This window comes from Crinia signifera, chromosome 11 (genome assembly GCF_055691185.1).
Source record: "Crinia signifera chromosome 11, ASM5569118v1, whole genome shotgun sequence".
NCBI classification, from domain to species: domain Eukaryota; kingdom Metazoa; phylum Chordata; class Amphibia; order Anura; family Myobatrachidae; genus Crinia; species Crinia signifera.
The window spans coordinates 3,843,277-3,860,230 of NC_139227.1; the positions used below are offsets into that span (position 1 = coordinate 3,843,277).

At 43.9% G+C, this 16,954-nt stretch overlaps 1 protein-coding gene across 2 annotated transcripts in view; it reads right to left on the reverse strand.

The window, feature by feature from the left end:
- LOC146046019 (dipeptidase 2-like) overlaps nt 1-16,954 on the reverse strand; it is a 68,919-nt gene that overhangs the window by 22,911 nt on the left and 29,054 nt on the right. Inside the window, exons 2-6 of one of the 2 annotated variants that reach the window (XM_083165183.1) lie at nt 15,562-15,635; nt 11,442-11,614; nt 8,926-9,052; nt 7,671-7,800; nt 319-460 (exon numbers count right to left, since the gene is read on the reverse strand). In XM_083165183.1, coding sequence (XP_083021309.1) covers nt 319-460; nt 7,671-7,800; nt 8,926-9,052; nt 11,442-11,593 — 551 coding nt within the window. In that variant the 5' untranslated portion in view covers nt 11,594-11,614; nt 15,562-15,635. The remainder of the gene's footprint in view (nt 1-318; nt 461-7,670; nt 7,801-8,925; nt 9,053-11,441; nt 11,615-15,561; nt 15,636-16,954) is intronic. The other variant, XM_083165182.1, reaches the window with a different exon arrangement.

A 16,954-nucleotide genomic window follows, 5' to 3' on the forward strand; every position in this document is an offset into this window, starting at 1 on the left:
TGGGTTGGGTATTGCATCATTGTTATTTACATCTGAATTCAAGTGTATTGATAAACTGTTCTCCAACATCGATTTTATGTGAAACAAAGAACTCTTAATAGATTCTGGTTACCGTACAGTTGCTGTATTTATGTGTTGGATATCAGACAATAACTATTGTCCATACTATTGGTACAAAGTAAAGGAATAAATATCAAAGTGAACGAATGAAGGATTTCTATCACTTTGCTTCCATTGACTGGAAACTTTGGTGACCAATTAATATTCAGAATCAATCATCAAGTTTAAAACGGCAGTGCTGTACTCAGTATACATTACCATGGAGTATTGCATGTGTGTGTTAGAGTCATGTATCTGGCTCCAAGATCATAAAACATCCGAAGGGCAGCCAGGCTGCTATCTATGATGTGACCGCCTTCCAAACCAATCAGGCATGCAATCTTTCTGGTGTCCTCAATACCTGAGTTAAGAGAAAATGAGGTGCAACATTAAATTACATATTATATATAATATATGAACAGATCATACTCTACAGCTAAATAGATACCTCCCAACATGACCCTCTCCAGGAGTCAAAAGAAAAAAGTTTGGTACCGTGTTAGCCAGTTGATAATTTTTTTGATGTGTTTCGGGTGGAAGCTGTCCCATCTGAGGTTTATCAACTGACTAAACCTTTCCTCTCCAGGAGGGACACTATGCTCTGTTCCTGGACTTCCCTCTTCATTTAAGATCACCAGCACCTGTGGGGAAACACCTTTGTTATAAATAACCTGTTTAAATCAGGTGATGGCGATCATAAACTTAGAAGGAAGTCCAGAAACAGAGCATTCTGTCCCTCCTGGAGAGGGTCATGTCGGGAGGTATGTATATATATGTATAATATATATATATATATATATATATATATATATATATATACTTTGGGTCCACATGTTTCGGTGTTGATATTGTCACCAGAAAAGTGCAAAATTCCTGTTGACTTTCTAGTTTTGTTGACCTTTTGGTTTTGACCTAATATACCACAGCCATATTCAGGCGTATCTCTACCACAGCCGTATTCAGGCGTATCTCTACCTCAGCCATATTCAGGCGTATCTCTACCACAGCCGTATTCAGGCGTATCTCTACCACAGCCATATTCAGGCGTATCTCTACCACAGCCGTATTCAGGCGTATCTCTACCACAGCCATATTCAGGCGTATCTCTACCACAGTGTTCACGTTCACGCAGAGCACTCGCCACAGTGTTTGCACATACAGTAAGTGTTATACCTACATCTGGATACAATGCTTGTTGGGTTTTCTTGCATGGGGCAAGGCTTTATACTACATACAGTAAAATAATGGTGATAGTTTAAAATTTCCTCAGTAATGCCATGTTAGTTATGCCGGCCATACCCCCAATGGGGGGCAATTCAGGATCACTCACAGTCATCCAAATTCGGTCCCTGTCCCGCTGGTCGGGGATTGCGCTCGCAAAAAGTCAGTTGAGACTGAGTTATTGGCAGGCAGGACAAATCATTCCCTGCTCAGCAACCATTAAATGATTTCTCGGGGGGGGGGGGGGTATTTGGGTGGGCAGCGTCTCAGGCAGCTCACGAGCCAACCTGAATGAAGGCCATGGTACTGTGACTGCTGGCTGTACCCAACTGTGTATACAGTACTGTGATTGCTGGCCATACCCCAACTGTGTATATGGTGCTGTGACTGCCAGCCATACCCCAACTGTGTATATGGTACTGTGACTTTCGGCCGTACCCCAACTGTGTATACAGTACTGTGACTATCGGCCGTACCCCAACTGTCAGTAGCGCATGCAGGGGTGTTTCTGAGTACCCAGAAACCCCCCAGGAGTCTAATGGCCACAGTCTGAAAGCTGAGGGTCCCCTCTTTCCATGGGTATAAGAATTTTAAAATTGGCCCTTGGGAACCGGAGATATCTGACTTCAAAAGCAGTGGTCCCCATCCAAGCCTGTTAATTGCTATTCCCAGTCAGATATTTCAGTTTCTGTCTGACTTAGAGTTTTTCTGAGGGTATATTCCAAAAGCTGGGACTCTCTCCATTTGATGGACACTAGCAGCTTGTCTCTACTGTTCCCAGAACCAGAGATATCAGCCTTCCAGCAGTTGGTTACTGCTCCAGCTCCACACACCTGGTATGTAGTTTTATATACTTGTTGGCAGATTGCTCTGCCTCCTGAAATCTGATCCCCTAGTCCCCAATAGCATTTGGTAGGTGGGATTCTCTTGTTTTTAATTCCATTAGTATTTCCGGGAACTGGATATATCTGCAGTCAAGCAAGCTGTCCTACCACCAGACAATTCTGAATAATAAGCCCACTCCACTATACACCCCTCCTCTGCATATTAAACATCCTCTACCACCCTGGAAGTTATGTATCAGGGCCCCTTCATTCAGCCCAATGCCCCCTTCTCCCACCCCATCTCCCACCATCTGTGCTGTAAAGGGGTAATTAGTGGAAATTACTGATCCAGGCCCTACATGCTGAATGGTTGATATAATACCCCTACCACCCGCGGGACATCAAAGCTTCCCCCACCCCTACTGCTGGAGGATCGGTAGGGGCCCAAATACATTGCTATGCCCAGGGGTATACACTGCTGTTGACGCCCCTGTATGTATATATATGTATGTATGTATGTATGTGTATATATATATATATATATATGTTATTATTATTATTTATATACATTTGGTCTATCTATAATACTTTAACTGACCCGGCATATACTGGGTCACCTAAGTGTCCATCTCCGTGCTTTGCTCCGCCCCTCTGGAGACCCCCTACTGAAAATCCTGCGTTTGCCCCTGACTGTGTACACGGTACTGTGACTATCGGCCGTACCCCAACTGTGTATACGGTACTGTGACTGCTGTCTATAAAAAATGTTTTATATAAAATAAAGAATTTTGGATAAAGATACCTTTATGGGAGTAAACTTGTCAATTTTAACCGTGAGTACCGGTACGCCATCTTGAAAAGATACCTTTTGATGATTGTTACAGCTTTTACTTGTGTGAGTAAAGGTACCCTTATTGAAGAACAGATAAAATCTCTGTTGACTAAAAAGAAACCCAGATAATCTTACCCTCGCTACATTGTTATGTAAGTGAGGTAGGAACCTCAACCATCCTGGGACAAAACTAAAATTTTTAAAGATTTTTTTCATGACCCTGAATCTGTTTTCTCCTTCTTTGTCTTTTTATGAAAAAATTCTGGAGGTATTGGGGAACGATTGCTCTGTGTTCTTCACCTATTGAAATACTTCCACATCCAATATGCCTAACTGCTGTAGATGGTAGCAGAATTGCTGACACAACTATTACTTGCACAACTATTACTATTACCCTTCAAGTAAAAGTGGGGATCCTTCATTTCGAATTGTTCGCATTCCTCGTGATACCGAGAGCTATATATCCTCTGTTTTGGCCTGCCTTGGCTCCACCTCAACAACCCCTAAATTGACTGAAAAACTTCCCAAGTTACGTCATGGGGGTCCTACTGTTTTGGTACTTGTCTACAACATTTCCTTCCTGCACATACTGTAGCTCAGATTCCAAATCTTCTGATCTACCTCATCCATATATAGACTTCACCAATGTCTCCAGCAACACTGGTGCAGACATTCTGCCACCTTACATGGAATGGGATTGTCCATTAGACCTCCTGGCTGGGAAGACTCCACCGAGAGGCTGTACCTATACCCTCACACTTCCCGAAACGCAACTCATGGCAGACTACATAAAGAAAAATCTTGCCACGGGGTTTGCCCAACCATCCTCCTCACCCACTGCAGCCTAGTTTTTCTTAGTAAAAAAAAAAGATGTTGTTATTCCAACATTTTGTGAACAAAATATTTTGATATCTGCTCCATCGATACGTTGTCTTTTATCTGGACGACATTCTTATATTTGCAAATAATCTGGAAAGATTGGGTCAAAGAGGTATTATCCCGACTACGTGCCAATCATTTATACTGTAAGCTTTAGTAATGTGTATTTGAAGTGAAGTCTATTCCATTCCTTGGATACAACATCTCAGGGTCTGGTCTTAGAATGGATCCAACCAACCAAGAGTGGCCTTCTTCGTTAAAAGATGTTCAACGCTTCCTTTGAGTCACCAAATTATAGGAAATGTATAAGAATTTTCTCTACCATCATCAGGAAAGGTGCCAATTCGGCAAAGTGGTCTGAAGAAGCTGTTCAAACTTTTCATCTTTTAAAAAAGAAGTTAATTTAAGCTCCAGTCCTGAAACAACTTGATGTTTTGCTCCCTTTTACCTTAAAGGTTTATGCCTCATCTGTTGGAGTAGGAGTAGTTTTATCCCAGAGAGCATCCAATGGCCATCTCCATCCCTGCGGGTTCATTTCCAGAAAATTCATGCCCGTAGAACGCAACTACACCATCGGAGACCAAGAATTACTCGCAATCAAGTTGGTGTTAGAGGAGCTGAGATATTTGCTTGAAGGAGTGCCTCATGAAATTACCATTCTGAATGACCATAAAAATCTTCTATAATTAAATTCTGCCCAATGTTTTAACCCCTGTCAAGCCAAATGGGCATTTTTCTTTTGTAGGTACCGGATGAAGTTGTCCATTTTTCCAGGGTCACAGAATCGTCTGACCGCTGCTCTTTCTCGTTCTTGGGAGCAATAAAATGAGTCATATATAATATGAATAGTGTTGTGAGATTATTAGTAAGGGAGAAATGTTAAGACCCAAATACACTGGGCGACTTTGAGCTGAAAGCCGTTCAGTTTACTAGTTTCAGCAGCTTTCAGAGTGGTGAGTGCTGATGCGGGCTACCGCATCATCGCTGGCCCGGCCGCTCATCTGCTGGTATTACCATCAGGTGAGCGAGGAGGTGGACGGCTTTCCATAGCATCCTGCCAGTATGCACTGAGCGTTTTTCAGCCCAGCAATTTTCCTCATCATCTGTCAGCATACACGTGTGTGCCACCTCAGAGCCATCCAACCATACCAATCCCCACAACCATCTTAACCCCAGTGTGGGTCCTATAAATAACTACTGTAGTATAGAGCCACATGATAATGTATCTTACTTAAATATACCTAAAATAAGAGCTGCATACCTGGAGAAAACCCATAATGCTCCTTGTGGCATGTCAGGATTAACACCCTCTGAATGCCTGTTCCTCATGCCTCTAACAGCAGACATATATATTGGTAGATGCTCAATTAGATTATTGATATCACTCAGCCGGCAATGTGCGGCAGACGTTAGAGAATCCTACCCTATGTATTTATCTTGTTGGATCTTGGTAATATATAGAGATGACATATTACCCTATGCAAATAGGTGGATTTCATTCCACATGATCAGTACAAGCTCAAGACACTGCCTAGAAAGGTTACATTTCTTCATAGGCCCCATTGTTGTCCAAGTTGTCACAATATATACATACTGTACAATTGATTAAATCCACAATTGATTAAATTCACTATCATTTGTGTTTCAGACGAGTTTAAACTCCGCTGGTTATGAATGTACATGATTTTTTTAGATTTCTGGTATTTTACGAAGCTCTCTTGTTTTCTGGATTTGTGTTTTCCGTTGGTTTACTCATTCGTATTTGGTGATTTCCTGGCAGCCAAACACTACTGAGCATGGGGTGAAATGTAATAGGTTGAGAGATTCAAAAAGTGAGAGATTTGGTAAGAAATCTCCATTTTTTTTTTAAAGCAGCAATCATTTACAGTGCAAAACCAGTCTGATTTTGCAGTGTAAATGATTGGCACTTTAAAAAAAACTGGCTGCCAGTGCTTCATTATGTGAAAGCGATTAATAGAGGTCACTTTATAAAAAAAAAGCTGCAGGGTCCTCCTCCCTAAGCATAACCATCCCATGGCTCTTTGAAATGGTCCTGGTTCTAAAAATACAGGGGGGAAAAATCACTGCAGTCCCCCAATATTTATATAAACAGTACCTGGCCCTTGGGAATACAGGGGGGAAATGATGAAGGGTCCTCTGTATCTTTAAAACCAGCACTGAGCTCTACGAGCCAAGAAGGTAATGTCACTGCCAGGGAACATGTTTATACTGGTCTTTGCAGACATAGCATCACCCACTGTCAGAAACCGCGGTGTGCGTTCGCATCTGCGCATGTGCCCGTGTTCCTTACCCGCTCACTGGTGTGTCTTGCGGGGCAGGCCCCTGTCCTGTGCCGTCCCCAGGTACTCTCCATGGCACGATCTGAGTGGCATTACCCTGAACTCTTGGCAGTGTTCCATGCTGGTTCCGGGCCAGGCCCATACCACATGGGCACCGCCATGACACCTGCAATCACATGACTCTGTTGTCCAATGATTTCTCTGTGACCTTGCTACTCTGACCTGTGCTCTGACCCATGTGGCCAAAGGTGTGCATAGGTACTTCCTGGACTTAATTGCTGCTGCGGCTTGCAGCCAATCACAGGCCAGCAGCGGGGATATAGTTGAGGCCTCTGGCCCATTACCCCTGCCTTGAACAACTTGTCTGATTCCAGAGTATATCCAGTCCTCAGCGTTCCAAGGCTCCAGGATCCTGTCCTTAGTCCCTGTGGTTACCCTGTGCAAAACCCTGGGCAATCTGCTGCTGTCTTCTGCTGCTGATAATAAAGCTTCCTGTCTCTCCGCACCTGCCAGGTTACCGTCCTCGCTGTCTACCATCTCCAGCTCCCAAGGGAAGAGGACAGAGCACTACAGCATCCCTCAGCAGAGTTTGCCGCTGCCCTTAAAGGACCATACCATCTGCGACTCCCAAGTCAGCACAGGTGCAGTTCCTGTATACCCTGTGACGGTTCCCAAGCCGTCAACTCATGTGTCGACTCCCAGGTCATCAACAGCCATGTCTGCTTCCAGGCTGTCAACTCCCAGGTCGACCCCCAGGTCGTCAACAAGCTCCCGTCCACTCATGGAACGAAGAGGACTGCTCTACATTGGATTAGGCGACACCAACCACAGCCCAGGGGTGGCAGGCATAGCACAGTGGTTGAGCCTGGGCCTATGGGTGCCATGGAGGGGTGCCTGTAATAGGGGAGTCACCACACCCCCAGGGAACCCTGGCCACAGCCGAATAGTTGGTGGGGTAATGCTAGGGCTACGAAGACCAGCATAAATGTAACCCCTGGCTGTGGCATTACCTCCTTGGCTAATGAAGCCCAGTGCTGGTTTCCACAATATGGGGGGCCATACTTGCTTTTTTGGGGAAACAAGATTGCTTCTTTAAATACAGGGGGACCTTAGCAATTTTTTCCTGTTTACTTTAAAATCCAGGACCAGCTCAAAGAGCACAGCGTCCCTGTATGCTTATCCAAACACGCTGCCCCAAGAATGCTCTATTTGGAAAGTGCATTTTGAGCCAATTTCCAGTTGTGTTTGCAGAAACAAATCGTGGTAAATATTTATGTTGCAGTGGTGCTTATGGAAAGTCTAGTGTTCATTCCAGGCTATTTTACAGATGTCCTCTGCCGTGTTTTGTAAATTGCTAAGATACATTTTAAGACCAATAACGTAAATCTCAAATGAACTCAAATAATAATGACATCACTCTTATTGTAAGTAATCCAATTCTCTGAAAACAAAATTCCAATCAAGTGTGTATGTTTCCGCACAATATTTATATATATTGTGAGATTTCCATCTAACCTTGGGCTGTTGTTACCAATTCCAGTTCTTCGTATTTGCTGCACATTCTTTTGATGACATCAATCTGCTCTAAGGCCAGCCTTACGGCGTCTTTGTCTTGAGCATTGCACAGAACATACGCAGACCAGAACTAGGGAACACAAAAGATGGTTATAATTCAAAGTATGCAATTATGAACATAGGAACCCTAAAGTGTACACGTGATCAATTAAGATTAAATGTATGACATGCTCATCATTACTAGCAGATATTGCTAAATGTATTCCTTGTGACGTCTTATATGCTCCAGACATGGACATTTAGGAGCATAAGCAAAGTAAGATAAAATTTGAGGTTTGAGTTACGATTCCAGAAACCAATGGGGCCTACACACAGGGCAATTTCAGGGCATTTTCTAAGCAATCTAACTGTTGCTATCACCTGCCAATTAATATTCAGCATGCTGAAGCCAAAAATATAGGTTAGTGGCTTCATGGTATTGTCCATCTAAGAAGGAATTTGTCAGAAAGAGTGAACTAGAATAAGGCCCATAGTGCTCTCCTATTGTAAATGAGGCTTATTCCAGGTAAAGGGGTTTGGTTGAGGTGGGTAACCGGAGACAGATGTCACTGGAGATAGGAGTACAGCAAGCAGTAAGAGAAAGTGATATATAGAAGCAGTTCCCAGAGGTATGTAAGGGGAGAACGGATATCAAACTTTTGCCCCATGTCAACCTTTTCACTGTTGACCTTGCCCATGTCGACCTAGACCCATGTCGACTTTGAACCATGTCGACCTAGTGTTGTCGACCCAATGCTTGTCGACCTAGTTGTTGTAGACCAAACGATCCACACCCGCCATGGGGATGTACATGAACACATCCCCTCACCACATGCGGCCGAAGGGGAGAGAAATCCTGTGATCGAAATGTTCTCTCCCCTATGGAAATAAGTCAATCTAGACCGACCTTTATTTCATTTGGAGTCTGCTTAAGACGGGGCGGGCGCTGACATCATGTGATCATGTGATGTCAACCACCCATTGGCCCACCTGCATTCCGAGGGGAACACCTAACGGTTTCATGGGGATGCCCATAACACACTGGGGGTTCCCCTTTTCTGACAGTTGCCCTGCACATGTGCACATATGCGCAGAGCCGCACCACATTCACCAGTGTAAATACACTGGGGACGAATAAATGTATTAAAGCGTATGCACTGTATTGGCGGGCTATTAAACAGTACTATATGGATTTGCTATACTGTACGTTAGGTACCTGAGCTCCCACATGACCACTTTTAAGTTTTTTCAGATTGGTATTGGTGTCATTTAAAGTCCACAAATCAATGTTTGATATCCTGTTATTGTAGAGCCTTCGGAGCTGCAGGGCAAAGTCATTGTGTCTAGAAGAAATGACATGAATACTTGTTATGCAATGTATCCAGGAGTATTTCAACTAATTAAGCAATATAAGTGTAACTTCTTTATGGGAAACACTGTACAGGTCCATACACACTGGGTGACTATGCCCAGCGTGTATGGACAGCGATGATCGCATTCATCGCTGCAGGGAAAACCGCTCAGTGCATACACACTGAGCGGCTTTCCCCCTGTCCGGCCCTGATGGAGGGGGGGGGACGGACGGACGGCGTTGTATAGCGGAGCACTATGCAAAGCCGTCCTGAAAGCCGCTCATCTGCTGTTATAACCAGCAGATGAGTGGCTTTCCCGGCGATGTTGCGGGAGCGCGCAGCAGCACTTACTGCTCATAGCAGGGCCATACACACTGGGCGGCTTTCAGCTCAAAGTCTGGAGGGCCACAGTATGAAGACCCATGCACTAGGCGATTTGCAATTAAATACCAACCATGTTAATTCTAGTGAAATCACTTAGTGAAATCACTTAGTTAGTCGCTCACTAGCAAAACTCGCTCTATGTGTACACCCCTTAAGAAACCATTGCTTCGCTTGGTGAGAAAATTCCTCTCTTCTAACCTCAGGGGATGACCACATGTCCTGTGTACAGCCATCACGGTAAATACATCACCCTAAAGCTTACTGTATTTACCATTTATGTGTTTATATATATTAATACATAGATGCCTATTTTCTAATGTAAACATACCAATCCATAAATATAATTTATATTAATACATAGATGTCTAGTAGTAGTAGTTTGTTTATTTAGAAGGCGCCATAAGGTGTCCGCAGCGCCGTACATAGCCAACAAAAAAAAAACAAATTACAAGGTAACGAACAGGGTGTGTAGATAAAATACAGCATAAATAGGGGTATAGCTGGTAGAACTAAAATCAGCATCAGTTCTGAAGTAGGTGTCGAAATTGTCGAGGAGACTGAAGATGAAGTAGAGGAAGGGAAGAACAGGGCAGGAGCACAGGTGAGGTAAAGAGGTAGGGTGAGTACGTGAGGAAGGAGGGCCCTGCTCATAAGAGTTAACAGACTTAAAGGAGGTGGGTGGACGAATGAAAAACAATAGGATAAGTAGGAATGGATGGGAACAGATGGAGGGCTAGGGTAGGCAGGATAGGAGGAGCAAAAGAGGTTAGGAGGAGGGATAGGCTAGTCGGAAGAAGTGGGTTTTGAGGGAGCACTTGAAGGAGGCAAGGGAATCAGAAAGCCTGATGGGTGGCGGGAGGTTGTTCCAGGGCAGGGGGGCAGCGCGAGAGAAGTCTTGGACATGGGAGTGGGAGGAAGTGATTAGGTGAGAGGTCAGGCGGCGGTCGGCAGTGGAGCGAAGACGACGGGAGGGAATGTGGATAGAGATCAGTGAAGAAAGGTAAGGAGCGGAGGAAGATGAGCCTAGCAGCGGCATTAAGAATGGATTGGAGAGGGGCAAGGCGGGCGAGAGGTAACCTCTTTTGTAATGTAAACATACCTAACCTGGCTAGCCTTTCTCCTAACCAACCGACTCTAAACCCGTAATTAATTTTGTTGTTTTTCTTTGAACCTTTTCAAATTCCAAGACGTCTTTTTATATATATATATATATATATATATATATATATATATAACTTTTTATTAAAGCATCACATTGCAAGTTTGTAATAACAGTACAAGCTAAATGTAAGGTTATGCATTATGGAGATAGCGATGGTGTGCGTCACTATCGTTAGGGCCCCTACACACGGAGCAATGTAGGGGAATTTTCTAAACGATCTAGTTAGATCACTTAAAAAATGCCCTGAAATTGCCCTGTGTGTAGGCCCCATTTCTTTCTTGAAATCTGATTTTCTAAAGGATTGGATTGGCGCAAGGTGATATTCTCAAGGTTGTCAGTCGGCTGCACCTCTGAATTACATTGCATTCATTGCAAATACAGGGTTTTCAAATATTATCTATTAATGATAGTATGCATACAAATGTTTTGTGTGCTCTTGGTTCTTCTTCTTCTTTTTTTTTTTTTTTTATGTACCGTAAGCAGCCATATAGCCATTGGCCTTTTATCTGGTTGATCTATAAAGAAAAATCTTTCTATGGTAAGGTTAAGCCATTTGAATTTTTGTATTGAATGATAATTTATTTATAGTACTGTAGCTTGTTATAGCTTGATTGTTTAAGCCATTTCTATTGTATTGTACCGTATGGAAAATTAAAGCGTGCTTCGTCCAAAGAGTGCTTCGTCCCAGGGAAGCGGCTATGATCCACAGCTCTACTTATACCCAGCGACAGGCAGCCTTCACAATTTTTTAAAAAAAATATTAAAAATACTAAAAGGCTTAGGTATAAAAACACTATTGAAAAAAACTTACAGACAGTAATTTGTCAAACATACCCATCAATCAGTGGGAACGAATTCATTAGATTCTGTGCTTTCTGGAGAAGATTATCATTGGAACATGAATACTTTGAAATAAAGAAGTAGAGTAGAATATGTACGATGGTGAGTGCTGAATTCATTGAACGTGCACTCTTGCTCCACGCCATAATAGGTGACTTTCTTGGGTCCTGTAGATGAAAAGATAAATGTACAAAGTTAGAAATCTATGTATGTTAATCAGGGTTTTCATAAAGTTGAAAGATACCATCTATCAAAATGTATTATAACTGACAACAGGGTTAGACCGGAAAAAATCCTTATAAGGCAGCCTTATCTGCTATGATTCCATGAAGGTGCCTTGATACCCTCTACAATTGAGGGTTTGAAGTTAAACGTGATCATGGATCACAGACTTTTAGAATATTTATCTTAAAACACACCCTAAGGGGTATTATACCCTAAGGGGTATTATAGTGACAGTCAGTGGCGTAAGTTCGTACCAGTTGCCTGGAGGCAAGATAAATATGGGTGCCCCCCACCCCCCCACCCCACACACACACACACCAACTTATATAAAAATATGTTTTGTATATTATGCTTAAAACAAAGAGAGAGTGACATATATGGACCTGCTAAGACTAAGAGGGGGAGTCAGCCACATAACTGTTTGACGGCTTTCAATTAGGTGATTCATACTTGCAGGGTAGGAGAGGTGCCCCCTTGGGTGCAGGAGCCCGGCGGCAGATGACTCCATTGCCTCCCAGAGTTCTGCCTCTGGTGACAGTAGCGGCAGGGGGTGTGGATTTTTTAAGATTTTGTTATAGGACCCACCAGAGGTGGATTTTCCACAAGGCAACCTAGGCACCTGCCTAGGGCCCAGCAAGTCCCAAGGGGCCCCATTACGATATCCTGGCCATTCAAATTTTTCCCAGAGGAACACTCTCTTTTTCTGCACCAACTGTTTGTGGGCAGTCAGTGGACACAGGTATTAAGCCTACTTTCAAAAGTAGAGATTGATTCAGATTTGTACGCAATACCGATATTTATGCAGTTGAGCATTTATCAGTAGACTTTGCACACAACAAGCTACTCTATCAATGCTGTCCGCAATCAGCAGCAAAAAATAGTGCGTTGAATTGTTTGAGGGAGGAGGGCCAGAAACCAGTATCTTGCCTAGGGCCCCATGAGGTGCAAATCCACCTCTGTATGTAGCAAAGGCAAATCTAAGGGGTGGTCCGGGGTGCACCGGAGATTATGCAAAAAACTCTACTTAAATGCATACTTGATTGCTACATGTATTACAATTCTAATTACAGTAGTAACTTTTGAAAAGTCCGCCTTCATTCTTTCTCTTTGTGGGTAGCACTAAAAGTCTCAGCAGAGTGGCACCAATCATTACAGTTATAATCATTACATTGTAGTTAAAGTGTCCAGTTCAGGACCCTTCCCTATATATCAGTCTAAAGAAGCATAACTTCTGCATAGAAGATGCACAGCTTGCAAAATACGTCACACAGACGATGTGCGATAGAATCAGTATTAGGCAAATGGTGTTCAGTTTACAGTAACACGCACAAGCAGTTGGTAAATTTCCAGAACCGCTGTGTGTCAGTAAACTTCTACCATCGGAGATTCTCTACATTGTAATATACAACTTTCTTTAGGTCAATAAAAGAACTGAAATGGCACTATGCTCTGTACCCCTACCCAGTGATGACTAAAGGCTGGTAAATAAATGTATATCAATGTGTATCTGCCAACTATAAACTACCAACATAATTCAGGACTGGTCATTCTTGTGCTCATCATTGCAATGTTACAATTTTTGGTACTTCGCACATGAGCAGGACCAGTTCTACGTGTTCACGAACAGGTCCCGGGGGGGAGGGGGGGGGGGAGTCGGAGTCATGTCACCACCCCTAGCCTAAATGACGCCCTAGGCAAGATTTTGGCTGGTGCCCCCTAGCACAGCCACTAGTTCCTCCTCTGACCCTGCTCCCCTTTCCCAGCACCATCAACCCTCATCATAGCAGTCATCATTTTGGTGCTCCCACCTGCAATATTTTAAATAGAAACAGTGCACACATTCGGTGCGCAGCCCAAACAGGGGTGTGTTCTTGCTGGGAAGGGGCATGGCCACACAATAGCACCCCCAATTCAAATTATGCCACACAGTAGTGCAACTTTATTCACATTATATCATGCGATGGTGTCCCTTATTTACGTTACATCACACAGTAGTAACCACTTTACCTTATGTACATTACTCCTCACATTATTCACATTATAACCTTAGAAAAAATATCCTGAGAAAATATTGTATTTAAAGCACCTCCATGGCCCCACTGCAACCCAGGACAAAGCAGTGTGTGCTGGGCAGAGGAGAAGAGCTGCAGCTGCTGCTGTCACTTAAGGGGAGGGGCCCTTCCAGCAGACTTTGGCCTGGGTAGTTTGTACCCCCTACCCCTTTCTCTCGGCACCCCTGATAATACCACAGTAATGCCCCTTACACATGACACACATGATTAATGTCCTTATAAACATAATGCCCCTTACACATTATGCCAACCTTTATTAATGTCCTTCATACACATAATGATACACATAATACCCCTTACACATATGTTGCACATTATTAACACCCTTATACACATGACACACATAATGCCTGTTACACATGTCGCACATTATTAATGCATTTATACATGACACACATAATTCCCTCTTACACATAAGCCGAACACTACTGCACAACCAACCTACCCGCAGACAGCACTCGCACAGCCGCTAACACTGTGACCTTTGCCTCTGCTTGGATACAGATGTTTCCTCATACATCTTGACTCAATAGGCCATGCAGCTCCTGGCCATTTCTGCTAACGTTGGGTGCCTTTTTTGCTGAAAATGCATCTTATTTGCATTGTTATGTGACCAGGACACACAAGGAGCTTCCGATGATTAAAATGATATGCAGCATGCCTATATTCTGTGTGCGACTGTGGCTGTACCTGCATAAGGAATGCTATGTTACAGTGATTTCCATGCATACACTACTGTATTTCATATGCAGATACAGCATCACTCACACACAGAATATAGGCATGCTGCATATCATTTTAATCAGCAGAAGCTGCTGGTGCCCCTAGGGTACGCCCTAGGCATTTGCCTAGTTTGCCTATGCCTAGGGCCGGCTCTGTCACCACCATTTAGAGGGTGTTAAAAATTAAGGGATCTCCTTTTTACATTAGGAAGGAGATTTCCTGTCCTCTGCAGAAGGCAACTTAGTGGCTACTGGGGGTAAAACACTTGAATTCTCCCCACGCGGTGAAGACCAGCATTAGCCTTTTCCTACATAAGATTCTAAATTCATATCTCCCAGATGTCCTAACTTTGACAGGACAATCCCACTTTTGGGTCACTGTACTCAGTCCACAAATCCCAGTTTATCACAAGGAGTTGAGAGGCTGTGGCTCGAAGATGTGTAATCCTCGCCTTTTGTATATCTATTAATATAACAAATTACTTGGGCCCCGGTGTGAGCGATCCGTACGGTAGGCGGAGCTAAGAACACTCGGCGGCCGTCCGAAAATACGCATCCGTCCGATTTAACTAGAATAAGTGCCTAAGAGGGGTATGCAATGTGCCGCCGGTATTTCCGACGTGGGAAATAGCGGCGGCTCCCTATTCAATGCTGTCATTAGCGACAGCATTGATGCTGGATGACGGCAGAACGGGCCCGACTTCAGAAGCTGTCGGGCCCTGTTCTGCCGATAACGACCGTGGATTGTCGTTATCCGGGACGCAGATCGGCAATCCACAGACGTTTTCGCGGCCACGCCTCCTTTGCGCCCATCGGCAGGCGGGACATTGAATCCCGTCTGTCGTTATACGGTCGATCTGACCGCAAATGGTCCTGGATCATGGCTGTTGGCGGGGATCGACAGCCGTGATCCCACATTGCATACCCCCCTAATTATATTATAAAGCTTATGTGTAAAGAAAAAAATGATATACAATGAAGATAGTAAATGAGGAAAAGGGAAAGGACAATCTGACAATGTATTACAAATAAAATAATAAACATGCTTAGTAAACAATATATACAGTATGTACAAACACGTCAGATTAACTATACCTGTTATTACTTCTTCGATCTACAAAAGAGCCTTCAGATTCTCAGAAACGCTCTGCTCTTCCAGTGGGTAAACTCTGAGAACAATAAGGAGGAAGTGAACACTATAGGCACCAGTAGGACAATTTTAGCAACCGTTAACTCTTTACAGTTATGTTAAACTATTCACAAGCAACTGTGGGGTTCATTTACAAGAAAGTGCAAATCCAGTTTTTTTACACCTTAATGGCAACATGGTCTGAATGTCGACATGGATGTGAAATGTAAAGTTAACATGTCATCTGTCGATGTACATAATGCTGATAAGGTCATAACCCAGAGTAACTTTAACCCTATCCGCAATGTTGACACCAAAGCATCACTGTAGTTCAGCAAATAATTATAGTGTTGAATGGATCTAATTTAGCTCATATACTGTATGTGAGGTTACCAGTTCCTCAATCACTCAGACACCGAGCAGATGAAACCAAAATACGGTTTATTTTTATCACAGCACACACAAGTAGATAAAGACAGGAGCAAGAGGCAAAATGTAGCATAGAAACATCCAGGTAGCAGTTCAAGTCCTTGTAGCATCACAGTTCCAAATCACAAAACTATCACTTATTCCACACAGCAGTGATAGCAGAAACCTGTGTAAATCCACACAGCACCGGACGCTCCACACCAAGTGTACAAGTCATTTTAAAACCTTCTAAATTCCCACGGTGCATACCAAAAGTGGGCTTGCACTGGTTCTCGATTGGTGGATTCAAGAGTTAGGTATATCCCCCTCCCAGCTTCAGCTGTCCATCTGCTGCTGCCCCCCCTGCTGGGTCCAGTTCCAGTAAGTCTGCTAATGACCAGAGATATGCAAGGGAGAGTCAATACAAGGAACGGTACTTGTGTATTTTGGCGGCGCCCATCGCATCGCATACCATAACGCATGCGATGGTATGCGATGCGTCGCGATTTCGTGCGATACTGTGCGATGGCATACAATTTTCAAATTGTATGCCATTGTACATGGCATACAATGCGATGCGATGCGATTAAACATTGTATATGCACCCTAATGGGTGCTTATACAATGTTAAGCACCCTAATGGGTGCTAACAATGTTAAATGCACCCCCACGCCACCCCCCACTATAAACGTGAACCCGAAGCGTGGCGAGCGCAGTGAGCCCGCGAGGGGGCGGCGGTACGCGTCCTACGACCTTTTCATACCCCCACTATCCACGTCGGCGTGGAGTTGAGAATAGAATAGTGTGTCGAGCGCAGCGAGCCACCGAGCCCAAAGCGTGGTGAGCGCAGCGAGCCCCGCGAGGGGACGCGGATACCTGTGAAGCCCGCGAAGGGACGCGTTTACGCTGCGCTCGCCACGCTTCGGGTTCACGTTTATAGTGGGGGGGGGG